Raw genomic sequence first — 14,359 nt, forward strand, 5'->3', positions numbered from 1 at the left:
TTGTCTGATTTTATTTACTTGATTACTATATTGTGTCTCAAAGTATATTTGATCAGAATGTTGTGGATTTTTCTGTTTAGAAGTCAACAGAGACATTTTGCTTTATCGTCAGCTCTGGATAGAGTTTTTTGTCAACATCCTCTTGTCCTAAATCTCTGGCTCGTGTCCTGAGCATTTCTTCTAAGTCACATATACATCAGAGTCTCTGTGTCAGGATTATGCAAGGTGGACCCGAACGCAGACTCGGGAATATCCGGAAAAAAACAGGTTTATTGAAGCAAAGTCCAGGGAACACGAGGAAAACACAGGGACACAGGAGCGACACGACGAGAGGAGCGACAGCAGACCTGACTCTCTGCAACTGACCAAAAGGAACATTATCTATTAAACTGGGAGCGTGGAAATGGTCCGCTCTGAGGATCGTGTTGTGGTCAGTCGGTTTTCCAAAGAGAGAGGTGTGTAGATCTCCATTGTCATCTTTAGAGATTTTCAAGTCTCGAAAGTTGATTGCTGATAGAGAAAAGTCCAGACTGAGCTTCAAATTCCTATTAGTAATATTCAAATATGCATGAAACTGAAAGAGTTCTGTTTCTGAACCTGACCACAGTAGGATAATATCATCGATACATCTGCCCCACCATATGGTCTTAGGCAAATAGATATTACAGTCAGGGTAAACAAATGTTTCTTCCCATGCTCCCATAAACAGATTAGAAGAATTGGGAGCAAAGCCGGCTCCCATTGCTGTACCTTCTTTCTGTTTGAAGAATTGGTTCTGAAATAGAAACACGTTGTGATGTAGAGTCTATTCAACCAGTTGCAGAATGAAAGCAGAAGGGGGCATCTGTTCTAGAGTTCTCTTTTGCAAATATTGTGAAAGGGCATCGAGTCCATCGTTATGGTTCAATGTTAGTATAGAGTGCTTCCACATCCATGGCAGCTAGAAGAGAAGGTCTCATGTTCTTTATGTCTTGAATTTTATTTAATACCCGCGTACTGTCTTGAATAAAGGAAGCATGTAGAAAGAGGGAATTCTTGGGCTGTTACAAAACAGGAAATCATGTTCGTTTGGTGAAATCCATTCTTCATTTTTAGCATGCATGTCCATGTGGTCGTTTAGGAGGCTTCCTAAAGGAGGTAGGAAAGGTGTTAGGAGGCTTCCTAAAGGAGTTAAGGAAAGGTGTTAGGAGGCTTCCTAAAGGAGTTAGGAAAGGTGTTAGGAGACTTCCTAAAGGAGTTAAGGAAAGGAGTTAGGAGACTTCCTAAAGGAGTTAAGGAATGGTGATCACGATGTTGTGACAATCAGACCACACTTCCACTGGGTGGCGTAATAATAATCCAACAGAGGTGAAGGTTAGTGACGTCTGTCGTGGTGAACAAACTCCAAATGTGATCAAAAGTAGTATAAAGGTGGTTCCTCTCACGTTCCCCTGAGGCTCTAACCTCTGATGTAACGTCAAATATCTGAAGGTTTGAATGTAAATCAAAGGAAAAGAGGAACTAAAGGGAAACGGCTGCAGGTGAATAAAGAACCAATCAGAGTGAGACCAGGCTGCACTAAAACTGGACTTTACTGTGTTGGTTCTACAACATCCAGAACATTCCTAGTTGGGATCTGGGTTCTAGATGATTTCAAGTTGTTCTAGGCAGATTATTGCTTTGGTAACTTACATGATCTGCTCCTTTTTCAGTCATCCTGAGTTTCCCTGAACGCTCCGATGAGCGGGTTCCTTTAAATGATGTCGCCACAAGGAATTGTGTGGGAACATGACCTGGTCTCCTTTGGTAAAGGAACCATCAGTGGTTCCTAGGATAAAGGAGGTTCTAAAGGAAGCATCAGTGGTTCCTAGGCTGAAGGAGGTTCTAAAGGAAGCATCAGTGGTTCCTAGGCTAAAGGAGGTTCTAAAGGAAGCATCAGTGGTTCCTAGGATAAAGGAGGTTCTAAAGGAAGCATTGAGCCTCCTTTCCTTAGCTTAGTGAGAATTCCAACACTCCTTATCATGGCCATCACTTAAACAGAACTGGTCGCCATGGCTGTGTTGCACTTGTACAGTAGCAGCATTCCTACTGGGCCCTGAGAGGGACTGCTGTTGTGGTTGACTCCTCTGGGCTAGCTCTAAGGAATACAGACATGTGATTGGTTAGAAGGAATTAAGCCCCGCCCTCCGCACAGAGCTCCAGCGTCAGTGGGAGCCAGGTGAGAGTAATACCAGGTGGGGAGTCAGTGAGCAAAATGTGTGCAAAATCCTGGGGGAAATTTCTTATTTTGGGACAATTTCAGGGGTATGTAGGAGGCATTAACACTAGGAGACCAGAGACTCTATTTACAAATGAAAGGACATTACCTGAGGATCAGCAGGGGAGTGAAAATGAGAATCTGACTTGCGCATTGGAATTTTTCACACCTTGGATGTTTTGGAGTGTTTGGGGATGGGCAAAGCTCAGAGCTTCTTTTAGCACACTCAATAAATCTCAGCAATAAATTGTAGAATATTTGTGTGTGTGATAACCTATAATGTGTCCCAGGAATAACTACAGTCTGAGGTCTAAAGACTTCTTTTTACACACAGTTCCGACCATCCGTTATAAACTGGGCAAAAAAGCCTTTATGTATTCTGCTCCATGTTTATGGAATTCTGTACAGAAAAAAATTAAAAACTCACAGTTTGTCATGCTGGGCGAGTTTAGGGCCGTTTTACAGCACATGTAAATGTAACAAGGGTTATGTGTTGTTTAATTCCACTTGTTATGAATTGGGTTCACTAAATAATTAAATGGCTCTATAGCGCCTCCCTTAGGAAGTGTGTGTATATGCTGCTGCCAAGAGGCCAGCATTGTCAGTTCACTGGAGGCGTGCACGAGGTGGGTTGTTGCGCACAGCACAGCGTAGAAATACTTTATATTCATGTTCATTCTTGTTCATTATGTAATCGTGTGTGTATTATATATTACCGGAGTGTTGCTTTTCATGTGTTTGATGTGTATCTGTGTTTAATTCACTCTGTGGCTAGCTTGTTAGCCTCCGGTAATGAATGTTGTATTTCTGTTGTAGCGTGCTGTGTGTAAACGCCATTGCGAGCCGTGAACCTGACCAGCATTTGTTCTTTCATATCCAGGTACATATGTTCAGTATTATTGTGTGGCATGGTGTGGTATAATATAAGCATTGTCAGTTCACCGGAGGCGTGCACGAGCGTGCTGTGTGTAAACGCCATTGCGAGCCGTGAACCTGACCAGCATTTGTTCTTTCATATCCAGGCAATAAACGACGACACAAAGACAGTTCCAGCCTCCCGTCTCATTCTATAAAATAACACAACGCAGAGTCGAGGAGTAGTTGAGCCAGCCAGCCACCGGCAGTAAAGTGTGGTTGTGCATGGTTACATAAACACAAACCTAACCTTGTTCTTGTTTTAGCTAACTTATATTTAAGTATTTGGTGGCTTTTATAGTTTTGTCTTTTTCTGCGACTGTACTTTTTATTGTTTCCATCTATTTGTCTTTTGTGCGATTTATTTGTTTTAAGAATATTTTTGTATTTAGAATTAATATAAGACACAGCAAACTTTTTTATGTACTAAAAGAGGTGAGTCATCTCAATGTGGTTCTCCTGATTTCAACAAATGCTAATCAACTTCCTGGTGCAGCTAGCAAGTACCAGCCTTGGTTCCATAACAAACAGCTGAGGGTGAGGTGTTAGCTGAAAGTCTGTGAGTCAATTGACTGTTCTTTGGTATCTAGAGGAAGAAAAGTCAAATGACTTCTCCATGGTATTGCTAGTGTTAAGGCTTAATTGAGAGGGAATGTCAGTGAGGACCGTTAAAATGTCCTCATTTCCCGAAATGTCCTCACTTTGTTTGTCTGAAAGTCTAACTGGTCTCCACTCCACAGTGGTATTTACAGGAATACACAGACACACAGCACCGTTGTCTTGTTGTTGCTGGACTGAATGAATCCACAACAAGCAGCTAATGGGGCGTCTGGATTAAGTGTGTTTTGTGTCATAAAGTTTCAGCGATTCAACTAAAAGAACTTGGACTAAGGTAAGACACTTTTCAAGTTTGTTTCCAATACTCTTTGCAAATCATGTTTGTATTATTATGTGTTTTTGTTTCTCTTTCATCTTTTCCATTAACTGTTGAGAAATAACATATTTTATATCGACTGTACCCAGACACCACCTATCATGGAGGTCACACCTTGTCGAAGTCACAAACTCGGCACTTATTTTTCTCAACGTATGGCTGCATCTTCCTGTTCTTGACTGGAAGATTATTGAAAAGGCAGTTTTGGCTACTGACTCATCTGGAGTTTCACTTTTAGTGTTGCTGGATCTCAGTGCTGCTTTTCACACAGCTGACCACAACATACCGCTGGACTTGTGGGGTTCCTCAAGGCTCCCTCCTTGGACGTCTCTTATTCACTATCTAAAGCGCCCTCTGGCTCAGATCATGAAACATTACAACATCTCCTGTCATACGTATACAGACGACACACAGCTCCATATTTCTGTGTCAGTGAATGACCACCATAGGTGTATGGAGGAAATTTAATGAGGGGACATGTCAGAACTTTTCACGTTTAACACAGAAAATTCTTATTTTTTTGGTCCTAAAGGCCAGAAATCTTCATGTAATTATGGACTCAGACCTGAAATTCAACCACCACATTAGCACAATAAAAAATCTGCTTACTGCCATCCGGAAATTGTTGCAAGAATTAAAGGATTTCTGATGCGAAACAAGATTCAAATCAACTTGTTTATGCATTTATTTTCCTTGCTGAGGCACAGCTCTTCTATTAAAGTAGGACTTAAAACACTAATATTTGCTCAGCCTTTCCATTAAACAATTCTATTTTGTAAACTTTGTCTTAATAAAGCCTTTACTATATTTAACTAATTTCTATGCCTTTTTTAATCCCTTTGAATGTTTGTCTATATCATTTAAAATTCTTTTTTTTTTTTTTTTTTATTGCTTTGTGCAATAATGGAGTAATACATGAATTAAATGAAATACATGTCCCCTTTTGAGGCTTTAACTTTGGTAGTCAAAGTTGCCTTCAACTGGTGAGAAACCACATGTAAAAACCACACACACACACACACACACACGCACGCACACACACACACACACACACACACACACACACACACACACACACACACACACACACACACACACACACACACACACACACACACACACACACACACACACACACACACATCCATTCTATAAACTGTTGACATGACACGGCTTTCTCTTTTTCTCTTTTTCTCGTTGCGCTCGTGATACAGAGCCATCAGATTTTTAGAGCCGTAGCAATAAGGAGGATGTTTTGAGTTCCTCTGTGTGTTCGATCCAAACTTGTTTTGAGGCTTGTCTTCACTCCATTCACGCTCGCTGCCTGGAAGTCACCAGTGTCACCAGCAGGACAGTGCAAAGAGTTTGTAACGTCTAAATTTGTCCTTTCCAGAAGAACTTGTTCAGAGGTAAGACACTTGGCATGTTTGTTTCCAATTCTCTTTGCAAATCACGTTTGTATTATTGTGTGTTTTTATTTATCTATCATTTTTTGCATTGAACTGCGAAGAGATAACATATTTTATTTAAACTTGAAGTTTTCAATTTTACTTTTTCATATGACTATGTTTGTTTTTCTTGCTTCTATATTAGTAATGATCTTATCTCTGTTTTAGTTTGACCTGTTTGTAGTGCTGTAAAGCACCTTCTGGCTCACGTCTGTGAAAGGTGTTATATAAATAAGGTTCTATTCTATTCTTAGAGTCAGTTCAAAAATGCCAAATTTAAATACGTTTGAAAAAAGGTAAAGTAATTCTCTCTTAATTCTCGCAAAAATTCATTTTAGAAAATACATTTTTGCCACAGTCCAAAAATGTCCTGAAAAACAGTATACAAAAAGTATACTATTGGTGTACAAGGAATCAATTTTGTTTGGACCAAAACATCATCCAAGTGAATATTTTCAACTAAAATGGTCCAAAAACTCATTGAGTCTGACAGAGAAAGGCGTGAAAGGAGATTTCTGCTCAACCAATTCAAATTAGTCAAATATTAACCTTTCTCTTGCACAAGGTCCATACCTCGGTTGATAGATAATGAGTGAAACAGATTCCAGGTTGACTTAATACATTTTTACTTGAACTAAAAAGTCTGTCGCTCTGTTTGCACTGTGAGGATTTGCTCTTCTTTTGTTTGCATCTTTCAGTCCAGCACCAGTTGAAGTAGTCAGAGTACTGCACTGTACCCAGACACCACCTGTCATGGAGGTCACACCTTGTCGAAGTCACAAACTCTGCACATTTTCTCTCCCAAAATATACTCGCATCTTCCTGTTCTTGGCTGTTTGTGTTGTGATCTTCATGGTATTCTGCACGGACGTCATAGTGGTGAGTTTGCTTCAACCTGAAAAAACCAGCATGTTCATTGTCTCTGTACGTGTGGGGGACGTGAACACATCAATCTCCATTGAATAGTGGTCAAACTGCTCCACCCTCACACCAAACAAAAACCTCATGTACAAAAGAATCCAAATGAAGCAGAGCTGTACTCACACACCTTGAGGGAGGTTCCCTCATTCAGAGTGGAGTTAGTGTACGGTGACGTGCGGGGGGGGGGGGGGGGGGGGAGGGGGGGGGGGGGGGGTTGGGGATGCGGGAGGTGTTAAAGGAGGAAGTGCGTTGATGTAATGGGGTGAAATGTTTGACAGGTCTACTGTCATTCTGTGTGAAGCAATAAAAAAAGCCCTACTCGACAAATCTGTCCGTCTCCTCCTCCTCTCGCAGTATCGTTTATTGGAAGTGCCAATTCACTGTGTCTCAAAATACAACCACAAGTCCAGAGTAAAGAAATTATGAAGTTTAAACTCCATTTAAGACATTTCAAGTGAGAATGCATCGTTTTTGCGTTGTTCAAGGACTTAAGAATGGTTTTCTTTCTGCTCATCATCCCATGCTGCATTGATAAAGCTTTTTTCTATCTGCTGTGACCAGCCGAGAATGTTTCTGGGTCAGGGTGGAGGGCGTTTTAGTTTCAGAAAGGTTTCCTGTTTACACGGCAATGGCAGAAACACGGATAATGATGGAGTTAGCATGCCAGGCCACAAGGTGGCACTGCTGGTTGTTTTTGTTATGAAACCACACATACATGCACAAAGAGAACAATACGCTATAAACATCGACAATCGAGAGTACTGGATATTCGTTTGGACAGCTGACGAACTGGATGCTAATAGACGTGACTCTACTATAAAACTACCAAGTCCCAGAAGAATGCCACTCTGGAGGCCGCCATATTTGTTATTGTCCAACTACTGAGCGTGAGCAGAAGGTGAGAAGAAGGGTGATGAGAAGAAGGGTGATGTTACATAAGACATTAGTGAATATCAGACCCCACAACGCCACCTGGTGATTTGCACCCCAAGAAATCCTCGCTATGGTTTTTCACTTTAAATAAGGTCACAGGCAAGATGGTTTGAGTTAAAACCAATTTAATTCAGCAAATGATTACAAAATCAGATTGACTCTAAAGATTCAGGCCCTGTTTACACGACAACGTTTAAGCGAAAACACAAAACTTTCATTGTGGTTCGGGTGTCCGTTTCCTACATTATATATTATATATACATTATATTTCCTACATTAACCCGCTGAACCATAACCCCTAAAACTTTTTAAACAAACCATTTGCTCTCTTGTCTTTTTCTTTGATGGTTCTTCATTTGCCTCATACACGTTTATCAACTTTCTCGTTTTCAGAATAAATCCAAGCCCATCGTCAACATCCCAAGCAATATCACCAGCAAACACAGCTTCTGCACCTTTCGACCAATTTCTCCTGAAGAGGCTCTGGAAGAAAAATCCATCCTTGAGTCCATCGCTTGGCCGAGATACCCGTCCCTGCAACAAAAGTATTCCTTGACAAATAAAAAATATCCAGCCTGTGGCAATTTCACCATTCTCCCAAGAAGAGGGGGAGGAAAGTGGCACATTGGGGATCAGCTTGAGGTCCTGATCCAAATACACGACTACCTCTGCCGCCCCAAGAAGTATGGTGGGGATGTTTTACTGGCTCGCCTTCACACTCCTGCTCTCGAGGCCGGTGTGGCAGGACAAGTGGTGGATCACCACAATGGCAGCTACTCTGCTGTGTTCACCCTACTGTGGGAAGGACGTGCAGAGGTCGAGGTAATTCTGATGGAACCATAGAGGTTTTCTCTTTTAACGTCGTGGCCACACTTGTACCAAGGCTGGTCGACAAAATAGGATGTCTGGATCAGGTTGGGAACATAGTAGGATTTCTACAGTCCAGAAATATAATCAGATGTTTTCTGACGAGCCAATCAGAGGCCGTGAATATGCTGACGTTACTTTAGGCTTACTAGCAGGCCCTGAGTCGCCAACTCACAATCTAATTGGCTGAAGCAGCAGCATGATCGACACTTATGTTATGATTGGAACGCCCGCAGAATTGAATGTAAAAGGCCTGAGGCAGAATTCTTTACCCTGGCAACAGATGATGGCTGAAATGTGATTGGTTAAACACTTTATTATGGAAATACACGTCTGGAAGCAGCGCAGCCAGATGAGAAGCTATGAGAAGCTATGAGAAGCTATGAGAGGAAGTGGACCGACTGTTGTATTTAACATCAGTCTGTGATTCTGATGTTTTTCTTAGGCCTGCAGACGAGGCCCTGAAGGCCGTGACGGCCCGCCACTGCATTGAACACATAAAATGCCCAGTAGTTCCCACGTTTCCTGAGTGTCTTTGAAGGAGTCAGTTTGTTGTCCAGGCCGGAGAAAGCTGGTGGTTCCTTGGTTTGCAGGTAGCATCCTAGTGCTAACTCTGGTTGTGCCGCTTTGTGCAGAAAATGAATGGAACCTTAAACGTTGCACAAAAAGTCATATTTGGACAAAGCAGATGGATTGTTAGATGTTAACACATTGGAAGAGCTGCCTATATTGATGAAGGGATGATAGGGGGAAACGTGGTCAATACATTTTTCAATATTTCATGCAGTTGTGCAGACACCTCATGGTGAAAACTTTGAATCTTTTGTCCCGTCCTGCCAGGTGACTCTGGTTCACTCCAGTGAGGCAGTTGAAGTGCTGCGCAGGTTGACCAGCAAACATCCCGATCGGGTAAATTTCAAGAGCCTCTTCCGCTCGGGCTCCAAAAGCGAGTCCACCACCTGCAACGTCTGCCTGCGACCGAGCCGGACGCCGCTGTGCAACTTCACAGACGTCCGCACGGGCGAACCGTGGTTCTGCTATAAGCCCAAGAATCTCAGCTGTGATTCCAGGATCGATCATTCCAAAGGAGGATTCTCACAAAACCTCAGGCCAAATGAACAGAAGCTCTTTGTAAGGTGAGGATTATCAACATGTATAGAATATAGGATATAACTGCAACTGTGAAACTGAAAACAACACATCTATAGGTTTCTATGTGTCAAAATACTCTACGTGTGTGCACAAAGTAACTGGCAGTATTGGATGGTAACAATTTGGAGTGATTTAGCAATAATGACTTGAATCACAGAGTCAGTAAATCTTCTCAACTCTTCACTAAATTAAATAATCATTTTGAGGAAATCCCTCGTCGTTTCTCTTTCCATAGTCTTCAGCTTTTAAAGTGACATTCCTACTTTCTTCTCCTTGTGATACCTTTAAAATGAGGGCCTTGTAGAATGTAGTTTATAACAATTCTGTGTGTTTTCCTTCAGCAAAGTCAACATGAAAGTCCACATTCTGACTTCTGGACCATCTGATGTCTTTGTGATGTCGAACAAACAAGGTAAAATCCAGGCTTTGATTCCTGGATTCCTGGATCTATTTTGATAAATAGATCAAAGAAGTACAATACGGTATATTAGAAGTACACACATGACAAATTTGCAGTGTTTTCCTGAAGGTGTCTGTGAAGATTCTCATTTCTTATCTCAAATGAAACTGGACTGTATTTTTGAAAGGTTTTCCAGAGGCCTCAAAGAGGAGAAACGTCTTCACAACCTTAATCAAGACCAGTTGCCTTTTATGAGGAGAGTCAGAGACTTTCTTGGGATATACTCACTACTATATAAAAGTTTAAAGATACCTATAAAGACATAGCCCTGCAGTATTGTGCTGCTTTAAGAGTATCAATATATTTATGTTTAAATCTTAAATCACCACCAAAATAAAAAACTTTAATAATTCTCTTGAAGACATTCCTTTTCATTGACCCATCCTATATCTAAGGTGCAGAGGCACGGCCACATTACGGTGCTCAGGGAGCTGATGGGAGTCAGGGGTCTTGCTCAGGGACCCACAGTGATGACCAGCCACAGTGGGAACCAAACCCACAAACTTCTGATCCCAAGTCGGCTCACCAAACCTCAAACCTCAAAGCTCTGGGCCTCCACTGCCCTTGAGGTCCCAACAAGGTCCCAACGAAGTCCCACCGAGGTCCCAACGAGGTCCCAATGAGGTCCCAATGAGGTCCCACCAAGGTCCCAATGAGGTCCCAATGAGGTCCCAACGAGGTCCCAACGAAGTCCCACCGAGGTCCCAACGAGGTCCCAATGAGGTCCCAATGAGGTCCCACCAAGGTCCCAATGAGGTCCCACCAAGGTCCCAATGAGGTCCCAACGAGGTCCCAATGAGGTCCCAATGAGGTCCCACCGAGGTCCCAATGAGGTCCCACCGAGGTCCCAATGAGGTCCCACAGAGGTCCCAACAAGGGGAAAAGTCAGGGTACACCTTGATCAGATTGATTAATTCAGATGTCTTCTATTGGGACCCTTTTCTTAGATGAGCCCAATTCGACGATGAGCAGCGGGAGGTGGACACCTTCTGGTTTTTACTACCAAGGCGTGTGGCGATCACTCGGTGGAACCGCGGTTCGGGAGTTCAGCCCCCAGCAGATGACTCAGTGTCTTAAAGGCAAGCAGGTCCACTTGTATGGAGACTCCACCATCCGGCAGTGGTTTGAATACCTGAATGGGGCGTTACCAAGTGAGTAACATTACAACTACCTGGCCTCATCTCCACAACAGCATTTCTATGGTCATAGTGTGCATGGACAGGGAAGTGTTCTTCCATCTGCACAGAGATGTGTTGCGATTTCAATGGCTTGTTGTAAACGGAGCCTTTGTGGTGCCATTTTGACTGGTATTTAACCCGTTTTTAATCAGTCATCTTTATTTTGATCTCAGATATCCGGCAGTTTGACCTGCACACCAAGAAGCAGGCTGGACCCTTTATGGCCCTGGAGTACACCAACAACATCATGGTGACGTTCCGCTGCCACGGCCCTCCTATCCGCTTTGGTGGCCTCCAGACCAGTGACCTGCGTTACATAGCCAACGAGCTGGATGGTGTAAAAGGAGGCAGGGACACCGCCATCGTTGTTGGCATATGGTCGCACTTCAGCACTTTTCCCATGGAGGTCTACATCCGACGGTTGATGAGCATCCGCAGGGCGGTCGTACGGCTGCTGGTCAGAGCTCCAGAGACTCTGGTCGTCGTCCGAACTGCTAACGTCAAAGCTTTGACGCTCTACGAGACGCTGACCAACAGCGACTGGTACTCGATGCAGCGTGACAAGGCGCTCAGAGCCGTGTTCAAAGGTATGAACGTTCGACTGGTGGACGCCTGGGAGATGACAATCGCCCACCACCTGCCTCACAACCTCCACCCAGAACGTCCCATCATTAAAAACATGATCAATGTGCTTTTATCATATATATGTCCAGAAAAAAAAAAAAAAAAAGCTTAAATAATCTCACTGAGAATAGGTAGAAAAGGTTCAGGAAAACATGTATATAGTTTTGATTGGTTTTTGCGACATTCTCACCTCCTGAACATTTTAATGAAAGAATAATATAACTGACAGTAAAGGTCCACACACACCCTCTGGCCAAACAACACACTCTGCTTCAGCTCCAGAACGATTTGAAAACAAAGTCTGTTTCCATGTAAATGGCAGAAACACTGAAAACCAACAAAGTACATGGACAGCTGGATGAACAGACGACAAACTATGGTTTAATATTTATAATATTGAAGTTAATGCGAGTGAAAAGATATAGGTGGTGAATGTGTCAGTATAAAACAAATGTCTTGGAGTATTAATTAATGAATTAATGACAAATTTTGCTGGAAACCTTAAATGAAACATGTCCAAAACAAGCTGTCCAGAAGCATCTCAGTCCTGGCCAAAGCAAGACTTGTGAGATCACCTTGCAATCTTTATATTTCATTGTTTTACTTTATTTCATTTACTGTGTGGCAGTAGGGGGAAATACGTATGCAAACTCATTACAAAAATGGTTTATTCTGCAACAAAGGAGCAACAGGAATTGGACAGACGACAAACTATGGTTTAATATTGATAATATTGAAGTTAATGCATGTTGTAGGAGCCAAATGTGATATATTGGATTGTGTACAAATGTTTGACCTGTGTGGGTGTGTCACTGACGTCATGCGCATATAGACTGGGGCAATGAAGGAGGAGACAGGTGTTGACCCCGGAAGGGCACACAGGTTTTTGACCGCTCTGGCGGAGTTTATCGGAATATGCTTGTGTTTTGTGCTCTGGTGAATTGAACTTGGAGGTAATATAACTTGCACTGAAATAAAGAGATTGTTTTGTATCTTACCGGATCGTTGGACTCAATTGATGGACACAAAGCAAAAAGGTAAACAATAGCCGCCTAGCGCGTCAGACCCACCTACCGAGGCAACAGCTCACCAGCCCAGTATTAGGCTGGCTGGTATACATGTGAAAAGATATAGGTGGTGTATGTGTCAGTATAAAACAAATGTCTTGGAGTATTAGATAATGAATTAATGACAAATTTTGCTGGAAACCTTAAATGAAACATGTCCAAAACAAGCTGTCCAGAAGCATCTCAGTCCTGGCCAAAGCGAGACTTGTGAGATCAACTTGCAATCTTTATATTTCATTGTTTTACTTTATTTCATTTACTGTGTGGCAGTAGGGGGAAATACGTATGCAAACTCATTACAAAAATGGTTTATTCTGCAACAAAGGAGCAACAGGAATTGGTGACAATATTGGTTTTCGTGAACGCACCTATCCACTATTCTCACAATCGCAAAATTCATGGACGTTGTGGAGTTTGAAACTATTCAAATTATGTTTAATGTAAAGAATAACTTATGGTCGGGTAACATTCAGAAGTTGTCCTGTGAAAGAGCGAAAGGTTATGATTTGAGAGGAAAGTTACAAGTTACAAGACTCAAAGTGTACAGTACAAATAGGCAACTTAATTCAGTTCAATCTATTATTATTTTATACCCTTTATGATATTTAGTTGATTTATTACCCATTATCAGTGTTCTCTCTCTGACTCAGTGTGTCAGGTTGTGGGTTTGGTTTCCAGGCTGCAGCCAGCAGCTCACATCAGGTGGAGGTGATCTGCCAATCAAGGAGGTTTATCACGCAGAAGGCAGAGCAGTGAGCAGGCACTCTGGACTCCAAAATCAAGATGAAATAGAGACTGCGACAGAAAGCTTTGTATCAATAACAGGAAGAAGGAGCCGGGAGCTTTGGTCATGAGTGTTTCTTGCGTTTGGACCATGAGCTGTTGTTGGGCGTGTGTTTTAAAAGGCCATTAAAATGTTACGTTAACATGGTGGTGGGAGAGACATTTTAAAAAATTGTGTCTTTAAAAGTAATTTAATATGGATTTCTAAGAGTTAAAATCTGCTAAAATCAATATTGAGCAGGGATTTAAAATGCCTTTCAGTTGTTTAGGGTATTTTTAAGTATGGGACATGTCTGCTTTCTCTTACCCATTTAATGGTTATTTATTAGTCTAAGAAATTAGGTATTGGATTCTTGAGTTGCATTTAAGTCTCTTTGTGTTTGTATTTAAAGGTTTTTCACCTGTTTTGCCGGGTCAACTGTCAAATAAAAGAAAGAAAGGAAACAAAATGGTCATTGAGTGAATCCAGTCTGTCTTCTGAAGCAAACTTCAATTTCCAGTGGTGGAAACTGTAAACTAAAACCTCACGAAGGTGAGGAGGACTTGATAATCAGTGTTGTTGTTGTTGTCTTGTTTTTAAGTCCATAATGCATAATCTCTAAAAATACATTAAAAACATTTAAGATGGTATGATCTCGATCGTCGTAATGCAACACATACATGCATGTAGACAGACAGACATGTTGATTTATTTATTTACCCCACAAAGGGAAGCAGTATGAATACCAGTATAATATATAACAAATGGAAAATTAATTTGTGGCATGGAATCATAGTTTTTGGTCTAATCTAACCTGTTTCAAAGGATGGTATTATTTTGTTTTATTAAATAAAATTACAT

The 14,359-nt window shown here is 41.8% G+C and overlaps 1 protein-coding gene across 2 annotated transcripts; it reads left to right on the forward strand.

Annotated features, from left to right (window-relative positions):
- The first annotated feature begins 274 nt into the window (after positions 1-274).
- LOC308127281 (NXPE family member 3-like) lies at positions 275-12,658 on the forward strand. 2 transcript variants are annotated; one of them, XM_080492220.1, is made up of 10 exons: positions 275-455; positions 3,053-3,116; positions 3,892-4,043; positions 5,300-5,494; positions 6,232-6,412; positions 7,781-8,209; positions 9,095-9,390; positions 9,748-9,818; positions 10,814-11,017; positions 11,218-12,658. In XM_080492220.1, exons 5-10 carry the CDS (start codon positions 6,287-6,289, stop codon positions 11,778-11,780), a joined length of 1,689 nt encoding a protein of 562 aa, XP_080348346.1. In that variant the 5' UTR covers positions 275-455; positions 3,053-3,116; positions 3,892-4,043; positions 5,300-5,494; positions 6,232-6,286; the 3' UTR covers positions 11,781-12,658. The 2 variants fall into 2 exon arrangements, with proteins under 2 accessions (XP_080348346.1, XP_080348347.1); XM_080492221.1 differs by lacking the exon at positions 3,053-3,116.
- Positions 12,659-14,359: the final 1,701 nt, after the last annotated feature.

Source organism: Lipophrys pholis (assembly GCF_963383615.2).
Source record: "Lipophrys pholis genome assembly, chromosome: 22".
Lineage (NCBI taxonomy): Eukaryota > Metazoa > Chordata > Actinopteri > Blenniiformes > Blenniidae > Lipophrys > Lipophrys pholis.

Coding starts and splice junctions, on each gene's coding strand:
- LOC308127281 (XM_080492220.1), top strand. CDS start 6,287: ATGGAGGTCACACCTTGTCGAAGTCACAAACTCTGCACATTTTCTCTC. Junction 6,413..7,780: donor TCTGCACGGACGTCATAGTG/GTGAGTTTGCTT, acceptor TCTCGTTTTCAG/AATAAATCCAAGCCCATCGT. Junction 8,210..9,094: donor AAGGACGTGCAGAGGTCGAG/GTAATTCTGATG, acceptor CCGTCCTGCCAG/GTGACTCTGGTTCACTCCAG.